This window comes from Dipodomys merriami, unplaced genomic scaffold, assembly GCF_024711535.1.
Source record: "Dipodomys merriami isolate MVZ:Mamm:240054 unplaced genomic scaffold, mDipMer1.0.p SCAF_15, whole genome shotgun sequence".
Lineage (NCBI taxonomy): Eukaryota > Metazoa > Chordata > Mammalia > Rodentia > Heteromyidae > Dipodomys > Dipodomys merriami.
In genome coordinates, this window is record NW_027202826.1 from 16,452,052 (window position 1) to 16,471,958 (window position 19,907).

At 36.8% G+C, this 19,907-nt stretch overlaps 1 protein-coding gene across 1 annotated transcript; it reads left to right on the forward strand.

Annotated features, from left to right (window-relative positions):
- The first annotated feature begins 315 nt into the window (after positions 1-315).
- Positions 316-1,641, forward strand: Pdha2 (pyruvate dehydrogenase E1 subunit alpha 2). Its single transcript, XM_070022027.1, has one exon. It carries the CDS (start codon positions 388-390, stop codon positions 1,558-1,560), a length of 1,173 nt encoding a protein of 390 aa, XP_069878128.1. The 5' UTR covers positions 316-387; the 3' UTR covers positions 1,561-1,641.
- Positions 1,642-19,907: the final 18,266 nt, after the last annotated feature.

Here is a 19,907-nt window from a genome sequence, read left to right on the forward strand (position 1 = left end):
ATTGAGAGATCTGGATTTAGGGACTGGACTTGTGAGGAGCCAGGTTAAGACAGTTGAATGGTGATTGGGGCTGAGCAAGGGTGGACATACACTCTTTGATCAAATCTCCCCACAGACCCAGCCACCATGGGATGTCACATGGCCCTAGAAGGGAGTGGACATGGAATCAGCCCCAGGCTGGGTGCACCTCCCCCCCCCATTCCTCCTTCCCCAGAGCCCGGCGGGTTGAGGACCCGCAGGTGCCTCTCTGTCCTGGCTGCGCGTTCCTGGGCACGCGGTGATTGTGGCGTTGCACGTGGGTTGCCTGGAGACACGGGTCATCTCCTGCTGACCCGCCCGCCTGGGTGGTCGTTGGGAGACACCCAGGTCGCCATTGGCGTTTACTCCATGAAAAAGATGCTGGCTTCTGTGGTCTCCCGCGTGTTGGGGGCCACCCAGAAGCCCCCTCTCAGAGTACTGCTGACCTCCTGCAACTATTCCAAGGATGCTACCATTGAAATTAAGAGCTGCGATCTTTACCGGCTGGACGGGGGCCCCGCGTCCTCCACCTTGCTCACCCGGGACGACGGGCTCAAGTACTACCGGGCCATGCAGATCGTTCGCCGGATGGAACTGAAGGCGGACCAGCTCTACAAACAGAAATTTATCCGTGGCTTCTGCCACCTGTGCGACGGCCAGGAAGCTTGCTGCGTGGGGATCGAGGCGGCCATCAAGCCCACGGATAACGTGATCACCTCCTACCGGGCGCACGGCATCTGCTACACGCGCGGACTCTCGGTCAAGTCGATCCTGGCGGAGCTGACGGGGCGCAGGGGAGGATGCGCCAAAGGCAAGGGCGGCTCCATGCACATGTACGCCAAGCACTTCTTCGGGGGCAACGGCATCGTGGGCGCGCAGGTGCCCCTGGGCGCGGGGATCGCCCTGGCCTGCAAGTACCTGGGGAAACGGGACATCTGCCTGGCCATGTACGGCGACGGAGCTGCCAACCAGGGCCAGATCGCCGAGGCCTACAACATGGCAGCGCTGTGGAAGCTGCCGTGCGTGTTCATCTGCGAGAACAACCGCTACGCCATGGGCACGGCGGTGGAGAGGGCGGCGGCCAGCACCGATTACTACAAGCGGGGCAACTTCATCCCGGGCCTCAAGGTGAACGGCATGGATGTGCTGTGCGTGCGCGAGGCCACCAGGTTCGCGGCGGATCACTGCCGGGCCGGGAAGGGCCCCATCGTGATGGAGCTGCAGACCTACCGGTACCACGGGCACAGCATGAGCGACCCGGGCGTGAGCTACCGCACGCGCGAGGAGATCCAGACCATGAGGAGCAAGAGCGACCCCATCATGCTGCTCCAGGAGAAGATGATCAGCCACAAGCTCAGCAGCGTGGAAGAGCTCAAGGAGATCGACGTGGAGGTGAGGAAGGAGATCGAGGAGGCCGCCCAGTTCGCCACCACCGACCCCGAGCCCAGCCTGGACGAGCTGGGCCATCACCTCTACCACAGCAACCCGCCCTTCGACGTCCGGGGGGCCAACCAGTGGATCAAGTACAAATCCATCAGTTAAAGGGGGGAAGACTGTATCCTCTCCTGAAGATCCTCAGGGGGGAGCTGGGGGACAGGGGTCCCCTGTCTTCTTCAGTTGGTTAAAGAGGAATAAAATCCCTACAACCCCACAGCCTTGTAGATTTGTGAGCTTGACAGATGATTCTTCAGTTGGGTGTATACATTCGATCAGATGGGGGGGGTCATTTGGTTCTATATTGCTGCCTTGAAAGATACTAGATAGTCAAGCATTTGGTAGGGATACTTCTTTTATTTATTTTATTTTTAGATTAAATGTGTGCAAGACTACAATGGGGAAAATGGACTTGATTTCCCCGGGTATTTTCCAGAATAGTTCTATTTGGCTTGGTTTGTTCAATTCGATGATATTAAAAGTTAAATAAATGTAATGGTATTCAATAACCCTTGATAACTGTAATAACGTTAAATTTTTAATAAATTTAATGTTATTTTAATAATCATCGGAATTGAAGGAGATTAGAGAGTCTTTTTATTTTTCACTTTTCCACTCCTGCCATTCATTGATGTAAAGTCTCTCCCGTGAGTGAAGGAGTTGAGTTCAAGCAATCAGAACCTACAGTGCATTGTTATTTGCAATAGCTTGCTCAAATGAAGAAATTTTATAGTTTAGCACGATACGATGCATGTGTATGCAATATTGGTGCCAAAGTTTTAACACCATTTTCCCATAAAATATATTTAATAAGGTAGGGGAAGAGGAAGATTACAGTTTCTCTCTTCACTAGAATATTTTTATTGTACTGACTAAAGTGAAAAAGCTATACATTAAAAATCTAGGGGGGAGAAATTAATGTTAATCTTCATGGAAAAGTTATTCTAAGTTTATAATCTATTTATGCCATGTGAAGTCTAGATTTAAAACAAACATCCTAGTGAATTTCTGACCCAAACAGGCAAAACCAGAGATGATGGAATACAAAGGAATGGAATACAGAGATCAAAGGAATATAAAATGAAGACATTAATACACACTCGAAAGTAAAATCTACCTCAATTTTAGCTATAGTTATGGATTCTGTATTGTTAATCACTATGTAATTAAAAATTTAGTATCTTTCAATGCAATCGACCACTCACAGAAAACTGTTTCCAAAGGAAAAGTGAACTTGTAAATCTAACTCGGTCTTTTCTCTCCAGTAAAGTATCATAGCAACAATTAAGTTATTTGACTAAAATCCACTTGAGTGTAATATTTGGAATTTCTTACTGAGATAGGCTTCACAGATAGAAATGAGAATCTCCAAAGACTTCCAAAGCCATTTATGGAATACAACAAAAGATAAAGGTTAAGACATTTTTTTCTGAATTGCATAGCAGGTAGTTCTATAAATAGAACCCAGTACTAACTGTAATAGAAAACCAAAACCCTATAGGTTTATGAGTGTGTGAAGATAGGGAAACTTGTCCTCTCTCAAGTAGGCTTAAACCAAGGAGATGATCTATATCCATTCAGACACTTATGCTTAAAAAAGAGTGTTTATTACCTAATACATCTTGGTAGACTATTGCAAATATGATGCAAAGATATTTCATTTGAATCCCTGCCATTAGAAAAAATTTTTTATGATACTTTCAAAATAAGTAAATCTTTCTAATTTTTATTTTGATACACCTATATTTCCACAAGCTTATTAGTAGAAAAACTGTTCATAGTAATTGTACATATATAATGTCCAAAAATTATTTCAAAAGTTTGTTTACATAATGGATACTTTGATAGCAAAATTAAGATACATATTAAATTAGAGATAGATTAATCAAATTGGGATATACAGATATTGTATTTCATTTCAGTAAGTGTCTCACTTCTTATTATGTTACAGAAATAGCATGTCTTTGCCCAAATCTACATTTTCAAATTCCATTAGAGTGGGAGTTTGCGATATTAAAAAGTGTTCGGACTTCTCTATATACCTTCAGGAGCTATAATCATATCACAAGTTGCATATAATTTTGTAATTATGCAAAGCAAACCCTACTTAAAGCCATCATTTTCAATTAGATCAAGCTTTATGGCTTGACTAATAGTAGCAACAATTTATTAAGCTGTAAACCAGAGAAGTGTAGATATATCTATTGGATTCTACTTCCTGGCTACAGGATGATTTGGTCTGTAATTTTATGATAAAACCTAATAAGCCATGATAGTAACAATAAGACTTTCATTGCTGAAACAATGATATAAGACAAGGAAAGGAAGAGTGCATATGAATGGAATGGAATGATAAAGAATGAAGATTAAGAACCGTATATAAGGGAAATACTCAGATACATAATAACTTAAATGGATATATATGCCTCCCCATCTAGTTTACAAGACAGAAGATATTGCTAATAAATTTAATAATGATACATTTAATCTCCTTTTTGAGAGTTTTTAAATATAGGTCCCACACCATAAAACTCACCTTTCGAAAAGTGTACTATTTAGAGTATGTATAAAACTATGTAATCTCACCACTATCTAATTCAGGAATATTTGCTACATCTAAAAGAGAAAACTCATTATCTATTTTTGGTCGCTCTCCTTTCCTAAAATACGAATCTACTTTTTGTGTCTGGACTTTCCTATTCCTGCATTTAATGTAAATCACACATTATGGAGTCCTGTGTGTCTAGCTGATCTCAATTAGCAAAACGTTTTCAAATTACACCCATGACTAAGCAAGTACTGGTACTCTATACTTTTATTCTAGCTGTGTAATATTCTATCTTATACATCATTTGGTAGATATTTGAGATTTTCCCCTATTTAATGGCTATTATGAATACCAAGAATTGGTGTTTCTGAGAAAAAGTTCCATTCTTGAATACAAAGATGGGGTAGAGAAGTAGTTCAAGTGATAGAGCAGCTTTGCAAATGTAAGGCCCTTTATTAAATCCCCAGTGCTGCAAGTAAGTCAGCAAGTAAACAACAGAAAGAGTATAGAAAATTAAAAAGTTCTAGCAATGCCACAATATCTGTATAATCTCTTTCAATTAAATTTAGTTGAAGTCAACTGTTAGAACACTAGGCCTAAATATTTATCAACGTATGTAACTATTATTCCAGTTAGACTTTGATTTTTTAATAGACTTCATTTCCAGTACAATTTTAGATTTTCAGAAAAGTTGAGATGTAAGGTACAGAATGATCATATGCCTGCTCTTCATTTACCCAATTATTAACATCTTCCACCAGTAAGAAAATAGTAAACCCATCAGGCCCAGGCTCCTCAAAGTCTTAACATCCTGCATATAGGCCTCTCTTTCAAATTCCTGAGAGATAACCTTTGTATCCTTGGAATATTCTGCTGGCAAGATGTTTTTTCCTTTTGAAACTATAGGCCTTATCTGAGTGCCAATGTGACCAGATACCTGTATCTTGGCAATTGTTGCTTGCTCTGCTGGGGGAAGAAACGTGTCTGGACTTTTTGTTTTTATTATTGGTTGTAGGGCTTGAACTCAAGGCCTGGGTGCTGACCCTGAGCCTCTTTGTGCTCAAGGCAAATGCTCTACCACTTGAGCCACCACACTGCTTCCAGTTTTTGAGTAGTTAATTGGAGATAAGAGCCTCATGGGGACTTTTCTGCCCAGGCTGGCTTTGAACCGTGATCCTCAAATTTTAACCTCCTGAGTAGCTAGGATTATAGGCCTGAGCCCAGTGCCAGCTTGCTTGGATTCTTTTGTATTACTTTCTATGTGTATTCTTCATTTGCTGATGTTGATCTGCACCCTTCCACTATTATTAAGCAATAACTATCATGAAAAGGTTAACCTTTCTTTACTAGACAGAGAATAATGCTCTATACAGAAGACACCTGAAGATCTGGATAATTCAGATTCATACAGCAAGCAATAGTAGAAATGAAAATAACTATTTTATTGGATTACTTTTGAGTGGCAAACCATGATGCTTATGTATTTTTATAAACCTTATGCTTGATATTTGTCTACTTAATATAGACATTAAGTATCTATTTTACTAAAGTTTCATGTCAAGTAAGGTCCTTTACTTTTCTTGATTTATAAATGGCAGCAGTAGGGTCCAAAGCCAGGTAGAAAACTCCATACTTTGGAAATTGGCTTTTTTGGACTTCTATAGATCAATGGATAAATAGATTACACTTATTATATAGACAGATTCAACATATGTATAAATGTAGATTGTACTTATTCCATATATACACATATTCATATATATACATTCCATATATATGGTATATATATGCATAGATTCTACTTTAAAATGTTTTTAACCACAGTCAAGTAACAATCTCTAGATTATTTGAATTTCAGGGACTAAGGTTTGTCTTGGAACCCAGAAAGAAGTTGTCTATTGATTGGTGCATATTTGGCCTTGAATCTATGCCAGCCCTTGAAATGACAAGGAAGAGTGAGCTAGCTGGCAGTTCAGAGTTGTCGTGATAAATCTAGTGAGGAAGAAAAAAAATCTAGGTAGCTATTACAGACCATGCAAGGGATTACAGAACATGAAAGGCAAACTTGAATTAGTAAAATAAAGGAAGGAAACAGAAGTCCAGTATCAGAGAACAGGTGAAAAAGGTAGGCCTGTATAACAAGAGCAAGAGAGCTACAGTGAAGAGTTGGCAGCTGATCATGGAAGTCAATATCTATCGCACAGGTGATCAATTAATTGGAATTTCTGGTTCATGGTTACAGGGAGTTCTTTACTGAGAAATCTGGGAGAGACTATTCCCTATAATAATTCTTATAACCATCTTTTCTACAGGCAGATTGGCGAAAGAGTTGTCATGGTCAGAAGAAAGTGCAAGTAGCAAGTGATATATGTTTTCTCAAATTCAGCCATCCTATGTTTCCTAATGACAATTTCACTCTTGGTTTTGGTAATTAGTCTGAATAGACACCAAAAATGGTACAAAAGATATAGTGTGTTTGGGAAGTAAGACTAGATATAACATTGGTGAGGCCCTAAATTTGGTAAGGGTCTATTATTAAACTGTTTCATATAGTAAACTGGGTAGGTACTGTGCAGATATAGCATCTTGATAAAGCCAGGGTGGGAACTACAGGTTTTATTATTTGATTATAATATAGATGATGGTAGTTAAGGTAATTAATCTAATAAAGTATTCAAAATTGGCCCCACAGTCCCTTTTGTGCATTCCTTTTAAGCAATGTTCTCAAATAATAATAAAACAAGATCAAGTTGGAAACCAAAAAATCAAACTCTCCAATCAGTATCGTAATTCATACCTATTGATAAATTCATGTCTATTTGATTCATGAGGCTGATCTAAACAGTAAAGTACAGGAACAAGAGGTCCCTGCATGGGAATTTGAGGAGAGATGGAAATTTTCTGCTGGGGTTACACAATGAAAAGAGCACAATCAAATTAGGAAACATTGAAGAACCACAAAGACAGTTCATACAATACTTTCCTTTTGACAGGCCAATAAATACTCAAGCTGAATAATTTACCAAAAGCAAAAGAGCCCACTCAAACCTCCTGACCTTGTGAACAATGAGCAGGAGTTCAATTATCCACAAATGTTCTAGTAAAAGTCGGCTCTCTGTGCTGAAGTGTTATTTTAGCAGTCATGCATTAGAATCATGAAAGAAGGAGAACACTGCTTTTTGTAGTTTTGTGACCTGTTATAGGTTGTTCCTTTCTTTAAAAAATTCACATGAAATAGCACTGTGCCAACAAAAGGAAAAAAAATTAGGAAGGAAGCAATTATCTTAATATTGTTTCTGGAGAGTGAGTGCTATTAGATTTCACTGGAACACTGACTAGTGATACTGTCACATTAAGAAGTATGTAATTTGCTTCTATTAGGGACAGAGTAACATGCCAGGAGAGCTTAGAAAATGTTCTTCTTTGCCATGCATATGGATGCAGTGTTTAAGCCAATGGCGCTCCATTCCTTGGGTGCCTCTAGGCTGTAAGTGTTGGAGAAGCTGACTCTTCACTGATACTGATTAATCAGTTTCCCATCACTGTGACAACTACCAGAGACAAACAATGACAAGGAGAGAAGTTATAACACTGAGCTTCAGAGATTTCAGTCTACAGCTGATTGGCTCTGTTTGGGGTGGCATGATAGAGAAATACATGGGAAAGCTACTCACTTTCTACTGGCTGAGAAGCACCAAGAGACACACAAAGAGGCAGGGTCCCAATATCCACTTCAGAGACCCAATGTTCTAACTTCCAGCTTGCAGAATCCTCTATTGTTTCTAAGATAAAACAATATAGATGTAATATATGGAATATAACACATTTGGATAGTGCATTTTGAAGTTAGTTCTTTTGGAGGTGGCCCATGGTATTTTTTTGTTTTGTTTTTTGTTGATCTCTAGTTGTAGTTGTACCAAGGAGTTTTCATTAAACAAACAAATCAGTGTATGAATATATCTTAATTGATGTCACTTTCTCACACCTATTTCCTGATTTAAATTTCAAAAATCATTTTCTCTCATTTCAAAAAAATTTAACAGTTAATTTATCATTTTAAGTAGTTGTACAAAGCATTCTAATTCAACCTGTCAATTTATTAGAACAATGCATCTTGTACAAAGTCATTTCTTCTATTAATCTCTTCCTTGTCACGCCCATTCCCACCCATCCCATCAACCTACCTGGTTCCATTTTCACATACATACATTATTTAAGACTATATTCTCCTAACCTTTTCTCTCTCCATCTGTGTATATTTTCCCCCCAATAAAACTACCCCCCCCAGACAAAACATCTCTTAGCTTCCTAGTATTCAGCAACACATTATTACAGCTCTAACAGTTCTAGACAAAGTAGAAAGGAATTTCCACTATTCTGACACTGAATATATTTATACCCACTCCATTCTGTTCATTGAAAAAAATGTAAAAGGTATATAAATTCATATGGAAATGTAATCATCAAAGCTCTCAAATATACCTGCAGTCAGGCCCAGTTGAAGTTGAATGTTGCCTGTTTTTAGGTGAGTTAAACCCCTTTAAGGGACTGTCATACTTAACTCATGGGCAGCTGTGAAGATTGGAAATGCCATGTAAGTACAAACATGCATAAAGTTTTTTTTTGTGCTAGACAGATACAAGACTATATTTTCCTTTTCCTTCCTTTATCTTTAACATGATGTGAAAGCTTTGATTTTTCTCTCATATCTTTAAAAACAAACATCCTCTGTACCTCTACATAAATGCCATTTAGATTCTGAATCAGTCATTCTAAAAGTCATGATTAGTCACGGTTTTTTTTTTCTGTAGTGATTCCAGAAACCACTTAGCAGTGCTATTATTGCGTTGTGTAGGTAATCAGTACAAAATTTAAATGCCATCCAGTTCTTAGACTTGTACCATACAGATACCTTGCACATATATTGCTAGCAGTTGCTATTCTTATTCTCCAGATTAATCTACTTTCAATTGCCCCCTTTCATAATAACTTGATCTCATTCTGTTTTTTTTATCAGATTGGAGGCTGAAACAGTGCCCTTGTCATCAAGATTTGATCTGTAGGAAATCTTTCAAATCCCCACAATACTATCAATGATACATAGATTAGCTAACGTAGAAAGAAATTTGGCTATGAACAATTAGCTTTACATGTATGGAAATGTTTCCTTTGAGAATACATCTTATGATTTTATAAGGATCTGACTTCAGCATTAATCAAACCTATCAAGGAGCAGGTGGCAACGTTCTGACATGTACAAGGTGCAGCAGTGCAAACACTTTATTTAGTAACATCCTTCATAAACTTCCTATTGTAAACAACATCCCACTACTTATTATTCACCATAGGGTATGAAAAAGCACTTGGGTGCTTCAAAATCAATGACATGCTCCCCTCTACCCAATGGCATTCTGTGGCAAAGGGAAAAGACGCTGCTTCTCAAACTCAGCATGCCATTTTTTAATTCACACTTAAATTTCCACTTGAGGAGGCAAGCCAAAACAAACAGGTCCTCCCTGAGATGCACCCTGGGAATAAGTGCCCTCCCAACTTTAATAATTATCTGAGAAGAGTCTTTCTCCCACTCCCCTTTTCCATCTGAATAGGGTGTGCTTATTAAGACCTAGTTATTTTCTACTCCTCTATTTGCATAATTCGCAGATGTCAACTTGCTGGTGCTATTCTGTCCTACAGAATTATAGCCTTTGTTTGCTGAGTAAATTGTTCTCTCCGTGCAGCTGTAATTAGGGATACACTATATGAAAATTGTAAAATAGAAGCGACTATGGGCATTTAGATAGACTTAACATTTTTTTTCAGTTAATCATGTCCTCATTCAAGTCTGTCTCTTCTTTTACAAATTAACCCATGTATGCCTTCAAAACAGTATGTGTATTTAGAAAGATCTTTATTGAAATATAGGCTAGCTCCAAGATAACTAAACATCTGTGTTTCTCTCTTTGTTCATTATACTCAGTGTCTAAAATCATGCTACTGTAGATAGCGTATCAGTATTTAGTTATTCAAGTTTGGCAATGAAATTATAAACTATGCAGTTTTTTTAAAAAAATAAGTCTAATCACAACATATTTTGATTTCATGGATATTCAGGTTTTTGTCATTATTTGCTATCTGCCATTCATGTTAATTCTTTTTTGTTGTTGTTTTCTTTTTTCTGCCTGCCTTTCTTCCATTCCTTCCTTCCTTGCTTTTTATGTGTATGTCAGTATTAGGGCTTGAACTCAAAGCCTAGGTGCTGTCCCGTAGCTTTTTCTTTCAAGGTCGACACTTTACCATTTGAACCATGGCTTCAGTTCCAGCTTTTTGGTGGTTAATTGAGAAGAGTATCATGGACTTCTTGCTTGTCTGACTTGAACTTCAATCCTCAGACCCTGGGCTGTTGTATAGCTAAGATTACAAGTGTGAGCCACGAGTGCCCAGTTTAGTACAATTCTTCAATTGTTAAATGCTTTAGTATCATTGATCAGATCAGTATTTCTTTTATGTAAGTTTTCTAAGAATATATTTTTCTGAAGGAAGTGATATATATAGGTACAGTATTATAAGTAAAAGTTAGGCTTACACATTCAATCACCCAGGGTTTCAGACAATCAAATGTGATAATGCTCTCTAGTAGAATTGCAGGAAAGGTCATCATCTATTATATTACCTTAGGAAACAAAGCATTTGTGCTTCAACAGCAAGCTGTGAAATTTGATTTTAAAATATTTCTTTCAGGTGGGATCTTTCTGGAGTTTTATTACATTTGAATCGTTCTCCACTCTTTCAATTTGGTCCATGTTCTCTGTAGATTGGTTCACTCAGCATGTGCTGAGTAGGTTTTGAATTATATCAAAGTGCAGGTAAACTTCACTGCATTTGGTCATCTTTATAAAACCAGTGAAACAATAAGCATTGGGAGTGTAAGTATATACTAACAACCATATGTCACTGATTTAAAGAACAGTGACCATAAATGCATACTATGGGATCAGTAGTATTGCCTAGGAATCAGAAGAACTTAACTCATTAAAAAAATAGTTTGCTAATATGTGGAAAATTGGAATGAATGGTTACATAGACAGTAGTCAGAAGGGCTTTAAGGATAAATGTACAATTTCTTTTATGGATTGTTTTCTGTCATGAAGGTAGCAAATAAATGCAAGCTGTACAGAGATATAATATAGTTGAATTTTCATTATTATACAAGATAATTTTCTATACATATAAGTAAAAGTGAGGTATTAGTTCATAGAATATCAGTGTGATTAGAGTATTGGAATATCTATGCTTTTCCTAAAGAAAATTGGTTATTTCAGTATCATAACATACTATACGTGATTGCCACAGTTGAACATCTTTTGGTCTATAGAAGGGTGTGTATTTGGGCCAGGGTATCTGACATAATGGAGGAAAATAACTTACTTTGTAATGACCACATATTTTTAAAAATGCAGTGGATTTGACTAAATCTAAACCTTACTTCCCTCAATTGAACTACAAATGAATCAATGTTAATTATCATAAGTGTTACATGAGAACCAAACATAGCACACTTGCTCATTACCCTCAGCACTGAACACATGGTAAGAACTCCACAAATGAAGAGTAAATAAAGAAAACATAGTTTTACTGAATAAAAGAGAATACTAGATATGTAGGTCAAAAAAAGAGAGAAAATTAAAAATTACTCAAGTAAAAATGGTTGTCTCCATCTGGCCTTCCCAAAAGAGTTCCAAAGAGGAACTGAGGACAGAATTTTCTCCTCTTCATGGTGAATATGCACAAATAAAAGAGAAATCAAAGAAAAGGAAGTATACTTTAAAAAAATGTATGAACAGCTAGACAAGGGTGGCTCAAACCTGTAATCCTAGTTACTCACAAAGCTGAGATCTGAGGATTGTGATTTGAAACCTGTTCTGAGAGAAAAGTCTGAGAGATTCTTATCTCCAATTAACCAGTAAAATGGCAGACAGGAGGTGTGGCTTGAGTGGTAGAATATCAACCGTGAGTGAAAAAGCTAAGTGAAAGCACAATGCCCTGAAATCAAATCCCATTACCAACACACACACACACACACACAAACACACACACACACACACACACACACACACACACACACACACAGCATCCTTAGTGTAAGTGGTCCAAGATGTCAGAAGAACTGACAATCATACTGTCCTTTAAGACACATGGATTGTGCAAGATATTTTCATTATTATTGAAGTGTGATTAGACTTGGCTCACTAATGATACCGATGATTGAATCAATATAATAAATAATTGGAATTTCTCTAGAAATTTCTTTTCCAAGTTGGGAATGTGATTCCCATCTCTTTAAATAAGTCTTGTAGATACACAAGGAACTATTTTCACAGAATATGCAGTGAGGAAGGAATCACAGTAAACTTCACAGTGATTTTTGACTTCACAGAGAAATTGGCATAGGATATCTAAGCTTAGTCATCAAATCAGTAACAATAAATCACACTGACAGTATATTGCCTTGATGTTATGTGATGATATTTTACTGCATCTCAAAACATACAGCCCTAGTCACATCGTGCCAAAACCCCCCAGACATTCTAAGGGAGGGATCTTTTATAAAATGCCTAGGCAGGGGTTGGGAAGATGGCTCAGTGGTAGAGTGCTTGCCTCACATGCTTGAGGCCCTGGGTTCATTTCCTTAGCCCCACATAAACAGAAAAAGCCGGAAGTGGCACTGTGGCTCAAGTGGTACAGCACTAGGCTTGAGCTAAAGAGCTGAGGGGCAGCGCCCAGGCCCAGACTCTTAGGACCAACAGGGGTGGGAGGAGGGGGTGGGGGTGGGGGTGGGAGGTGGAGGTGGGGCGGAGCTAGCCAGAGAATGGGGGAATGCCTCAGTAACATTCTTCAAACCTGTGAAGGTTATCCTAAACAAAAATCAAAAATTGCTGAGAAACTGCCAAGAGCTAGTGATAATGACTAATAATATTTCAACGTGGATGGAATCCTGGAACAGAAAAAAAAAAAAAAAAGCAAAACCAAACCAAAACAAAACCTAAGGCAATCTGAATAAGGAGTGGCATAGATTAGTAATCATGTGTCAGCGCTATTTGTAATTGTACCCATATTAATGGAAGATATCCGAGGGTGAACTATATAGGGACCATCTTCGCAAGTTCTCTGTAAATCTGAAACTTCTAAACCATCAAATACTTCAAAAATTCACAGAATTACCAATAATTCTTAATATAGATTTCAACATAAAAAAGTCTTTCACAGCAGATGCTGGTAACACACACCTGTAATCCTAGCTACTCGGGAGGCTGAGATTTGAGGATTGTGGGTCAAGGCCAGCCCAGGCAAGGAACGTCTGTGAGACTCATCTCCAGTAAATTTCTAAAGAGCCAAGTGGAGCCATGGTTCAAGTGGTAGAGCAGTAGCCTTCAAATCTAAGGAGGTATCTTTAGTATTAACCACCAGCTTAGTTTTAGGTAAAACAAAGAATTACTTTAGGATGCTTTGAGGGCTTCTATAGAGGAAATGTCATCAAATTTATCATGCTGTAAGGTTGCAGTAGAAAATGCCAACAAATCAGAATTTTAGAATATTAAATAGTTTATACCATTAAAAGGTTATAGAGTTCCAAAGGGAACAGAGAATAGATTTTTTTCTCTTTACTGAGGAAGGTACATATTCCTCAAAATTAAAAGAGGGAAGAAAAAGGGAGTGCAAGTTGTTTCAAAAATTATAATAATAATATAATAAACAATACACACAAGTAGTGTTTATTAATGCTCCAGATGTTTCCCATACTCCATCTATGTTTGGAAAGAATTAGCGATAATAAGTAAAAATAGCATTTAATGTAAGTAGTCGACTCTAATAGGATGTATTGCTTAATTTGATTTTAGTTTTGTGTATAAACATAAATTTGGAATAACCAAAATATTAACCACCTGATATACTTAAGTTCACATATGGTCAGAAATATGCAAAGGTTACACTATCAACCAAAGTATTACTAGCATGTGAGCATTCTCTTCCTTATTAACTACAGGTTTAATGATGTGAATTGTTCTGGATGAGTTCCATTGGATAGGATCAGGGTTGCTATGCTGATGAATATCTCAGAGGTACCACCAACAGCTAATGTGTGCTAAACGGGAGAGTTTGCTAAATCAGGTATTTTATATTTATAATAATTTTACAGTGATAATTTTTAGTATCGGAATTTTGAGATGTCATTTGTCTTTTTATTATATATATAATTATCTAAGACAGTGGGTACATAAATATAACAGTATACTGGCATAAGTTTAGCTTTTCTATTGGTTTATCCTCTACCTAGAGGGCAGAAACATGCTTAAAATTAAGCACAATTAGTATTTTGCAATATATTTTATGTAATTTATTAAATAATATCATATTATAAAAGTAAAAAGTATTAACAGAAAAAACTAGTAGTACAAAAATATCTAGTGAAGTCTCCCAGCTCCAATGCAAGTGTAATATCAGTATTTCATAAAAGTTACTGAGGGAATGAGTAACAAGTTTGACAAGAAATGTACTTGACATAGCTAAATAGAATGGAAACTTTTAAAGTTAACTTATTAGAATCTTCTGAAGATCATATACATGAAAAGCTAAATAATTAACTAAACTTCTCATAAAGCAGAATAAATTATAACTAAAAAGTGACAGGTAACTTACAAAGGACCATGCCATGAGTGTAGGAGAGCATGAAGCATTAGAAGCATTTGAAAGACAAACTATAGGGTAAGAAAATATTTTGCAACAGCATTTATCATTTCTGTCTAATAACAGCTAAAAAATGGATAACCTTGGGTTCTTTTTTATACATCTCTTGATCCAGGATATAATAGGAGTTGCAACTTTATTTCTAGTCATTATCTGGGGGAGAGCAGAGTATTCTGACATTTACCATATTTCCATAGCAATTGCAACACCATTAATATATCAATTTAATTAAATTCCTATTGTGATGCATGCTATAAACTATCACAGTAACTTAACTTGAACAGAAATATATAAAAGATCAGTCCAGTGGGAAGAAATACAATGAATTAAAGCATAAAGTGTAGCTGCTATCTACTGAAAACATTGTCTGGATATGTGTACTGCTCCTTCTATCCATCTTTCTCTTTTTCTCTCCCTCCCTCCCTCCCTCCTTCTCTTCCTTCCTCTCTTCTTCTTTTCCTCTCTTCCTCTCTTCCTCCCTTCCTCCCTTCCTCCCTCTCTTCCTCCCTGCCTCCCTTCCTCCCTCCTTTCCTTCTTTCCTTCCTTTTTACCTTCCTTCCTTCCTTCCTTCCTTCCTTCCTTCCTTCCTTCCTTCCTTCCTTCCTTCCTTCCTTCCTTCCTTCCTTCCTTCTTTCCTTTCCTTCCTTCCTTCCTCTTTCCCTTTCTATTTTTCTTTGCTTCATCTTTCTTCCCTTCTTCCATTATTTCCAAGGTTCAAAATCAGGATCTTGCATTTGCTGAGCTTGTTTCTTCATTTGTTTCTCTATCATTTGCTCTATGCCTGCAGCCTTGCTTTTTGTTGGAAACTTTTGGAAATGGAGTCTAGTGGGATTTCTTCCCTGAGTTGACCTCAAACTTGGATCCTCTGATCTCAACCTCCTGTGCAGCTAGCATTATAGGTGTGAGACACTAACATTTTACTCCCAAAGTAATCAACCTTAAAAGCAAATCTAAATTTAGTGTTTAAATTACTGCTAATAAAATTTATTCAAAGAGCAATGCTTGAGCAAATAAAAGCTAGTGGAATTTCCTAAAGTTTAACAAGGATATCATTCAATATTTGCATTTTCAGATGTAACTTGCCATATACTTGCTTTTAGAATAAATGATTATGACTGATATTCTTATCACATAATAGGAAAGCTCTATGTCTCCAGGGAAGAGAGCAAAAATGGCAAAAGTAAAGGAATTGGTTAGGTTTCTCATCTTCTCTTCACCACTTCGAAATACTCTGATCATACAGGATTTCAGTGAAAACTTGCTTGCTGATGAAGGCAAATAGGGTCTTCAGTAATTGTAATTAAGTGAAGAAAGAAAGGAAATGCCATTTATTTGGTTGCCCAAACTAATGAGGTAGATCATACTGGTTACATGGAATGTACTAGAAAATGAATAATTGGTGCTTTTATGTGTCACTGGATCATAAATAAATTTGAAGTCATATGATTTTTCTCCTACTAGCTCTAAACTTTGTCATTTGTAAAGAAGACTGGTTTTAATTATGCTGTACTAAGATATCTTCTAATCAAATATTTTATAATTCTGTGGTAGAGGAAATAAAAACTAGCTCATTTCCTGTGTTAATCATAGACTAGTTACAGCTAAAGCAATGAGTAGTAATTAACTCATAAATAAACGTTATTTTGCTTCATTTTTTCAAGTAAAATAAGACTCTATATCTGCCTGTGTTTGCATATGTGTATGTGGTCATGTGCATGTGCATGTGTATAAATTAGATTGGATGGAAATTACTTCTCAATTCTTTCAAGTTAGCTGAAAATGATAAGTTGATATTTTGCATGGGCATGTTCTTTAACAGAATTAGTAAATATTTCAAGAAAATTGAGGCGTACTTCTCAATTTTAACTACCTTGAAAAACTCCAGTGGAAATTCTAATGGAAATTAACAAATTAAGGAAAAAAAACTAATAAATGAATAAAAGTGAATTCCATTTCTGTTACAGTACGCTTTTCAGTTACAACTGGGGAATATCAAATAAAACTCAAAAGTCTCAAAGCATTGTAATTTATTAAAGACAGACTTCTTTCCTCTTTAGCTAATATCAGCTAATATCAATGTTTTTCTGTAACACAGACATAGTACTTCACCGATAAGCCTAAGTGCTCTCTCTCTTCTCTCTCTCTCTCTACACACGCGCGCACACACACACACACACACACACACACACACACACACACATATCACATGAAATATTGGAACAGGCACATATTCCATAGTCAAGTTTAAATAAAATGAAAAGGTTTAGTTCTTTGTTAAAGAACTAATGATTGAAATTGTGCATGTGTGTATGTTTGTGTTCAAGATGTTACTGTGTATTTGTGAGGGAAAAACAAAATGGCTGCTATTATAATCTATTGTTTTCTTACCCCTAAGGGAGGAGAATTTCTTCATTGTTGCTTTTGGGTGATCAATTCAAGCATTTACACCATAAATGCAGCAAGTGATACCTTAGAATGCTGATGTACAGCATTTTGACCTCATAAATCCCTGGAAAGGATCTTAGAAAGCCGAGAGGACTCTGATTCATACACATTTAAAATATTGATCAGTGATATCTGGCAGTATAGATCTTATTTCCTTCAAAATTTTTGGAGTGACCATTTTTGGCATTATAACCAACAGTATAATTAATAAAAGTATATAGATCTTTATTTGTATGAGAAAAGAAAAAGTTCACCATTATTATAATCTGGTTTTCCTGTCAACAAAATGAGGTTAAAAATTGTTTCTATGTTTAGTTTAGTGGTTATGTGCCTGTGGACCTTTTGGTGGCCAGGAAGAAAGTGTTTGCATAGTAAACTTTCTTCATTTGGGAATATACATTATAAACAAGGTTGTGTTTTCATAATAGTAATCAGTGGACAGGAGGTAGAAACTTTAATGAATGATATCAGGATAATTCCTTAACCATTTACAAGAAAGATGGATGTATAATAATTTGCATTTTGTGTAAACCACCTGCATGTGTACAAAAAAGAAAAGTGTTGAGATTATTATGTTTTGTCTGATATGTAACACAGGAAAACTGGAAAGGAAAAATGACTAGCTTAAAGTCATAAAATCACTAAGCTCTCAAATGTCAATAAAGAATAAAACAAAATTTTAAAATGAAATAATAAATTTAATTAACATGTCCCAACAGCAACTATTTCTTCTTTTTATTTTACAATACTGTAAATCTGTATGATACCCTTTTAGAAACCCAGAGTACATATGTAAGCTACTAAAATAGATCATAAACACAATTTTACAGGTATTAAGTACTAAGGACAATTAGAAGTATCTCCCACCCCTATCATTTAAAGATGAGGAAAATATTATTCAGTGAGATACATATGAATGTTAAATTTCTCTACTCTCCATTAGGTGGCTTAATCACTACAGTTTATTTATCCATTTTTCACAAAGTAATGAAGTTATCTGATTTATTATAATCACATATGATAAATTTGACCATATAACCATATAGATCACTTTGACTATGCCATGAAAATGCAAATGGCATGGAATGACCTTTAACTGTTTGCAGCTGATATCTTTTTAAAACTAGGTTGACATTATTCCATTGAAAGATGACTTGTTCAATTTGACAATATTGACATATTGCTCTCAATATATAGAACAAGACACAGTGGTTAAGAACTTCGGCTCCAGCCCAACTACTTCAGCTTTCATGTTGCCTTTGTAGCTTACTGAGTAATAAGAAGGTTTGACTGATACCCTGTCTGAGTTGGTTTCCTGAGCAGCATGTCATCCTGGTTCTGAAGGTGACTGTGAGAATTAGTGCCTACTTATAAAAGAACTTTTGAGAAAGTATGACACTGTACATACTTAATAAGTACTAGCTATGGTTATCTTCATCATCATTTATGGCTGAGAAAACTTGTGATAATTTTTTTAACAATTCCCTCTTTTGTGTCAGCTCACCCTATGGATTTGAAGCATACCTTAGCTTGCTTTCTGAAAAGGGAACAGTGATCGTTTTCCTAACAGAACTGATTTCTATACAGAGTATGCAACACAGTTATTTTCAGAAGTAATAAGATGAATGGGACCAGGGTGCATCTTGTCTGTGAAACTTTGGAGAAAAGATGCAGAGCCCATTAGGATGATAGAAATTGAGTGGGATTTCGTTGTTAACTTTGGAGAAAAGATCCAGAGCCCATTAGGATGATAGAAATTGAGTGGGATTTCGTTGTTAACTTCTTGTTTGAGGAGGAATTTACAGCCTCTAGTTCAACAGTTGATTCAAGAGGGGATTAAGAGCCCAAAGACACATTCAGGAGATACAGATACGCTGATTCCATACTCAGACAGTGTTCCCATACTTCCCTTATCCTGATAACATTTTTCATGTGAAGCTATGTTCAACTTGACATTGCTGTTCTTTGTTCCTTTGAAAGTACTTCTAGAATTACTACAGAAACTGATGGGATGTATCCTAAGACTAGCTAGGCAGTATTCTAAGGTGCCCTGGAAACTCCATTGAAGTGGGTATTATGTATGGGTGTTCAGGTCAAGGTCTGCCCATTTTGAATGGATCACTAGTGTCTCATTACAATCTTTTAGAGACTCTATATTAAACTTGGAAAGTGACTCTCAGAAACTACAAAGACCTTCATTTTTCAGGATTCCTTACCTTTGTCCGTATTGATCTTGAACTCAATCAAATTGTCAGAGGGCTACCTCTTATCACAAGATGATGGAAATGTGTGTCTGGGTCTATTTCTTTCTAAAAGGAAAAAAAAGAGCATGAATATGAAAACTTTGTCACTCATCATTTTACCAGCATCCAATAATATTAGGCAATCAGACTTTTCTTGCTTAGAATTGTTTTCTAAAAATACTGAACCCCCAATAGGTTATCCTCATTGTTGCTCTCATTGACTCTTTAGTTTGCTCACATTTTTAGTTTCAATGGTATAATAAATTCAGGAAGACTATGTTTTCTAGAAAAAAATAGAAGGTCCACTTAGATTTTCTACGTTCTAATCTAGGTTAGGTTCTCTTCCACTGTTCACTATCCATCTTCTTTATCTACATTTTCAATAAAATTTGTATTCAACATGTTCTTTGTTTTATCGATATCAATAGGTCCTTCTTTTTGCCAAAATGTGTATTTGACAAGGTGTCCAATTGTGC

What these genes read in the sequence shown, in the direction of transcription:
- Pdha2 (XM_070022027.1), top strand. Translation starts at nt 388, where the DNA reads ATGAAAAAGATGCTGGCTTCTGTGGTCTCCCGCGTGTTGGGGGCCACC.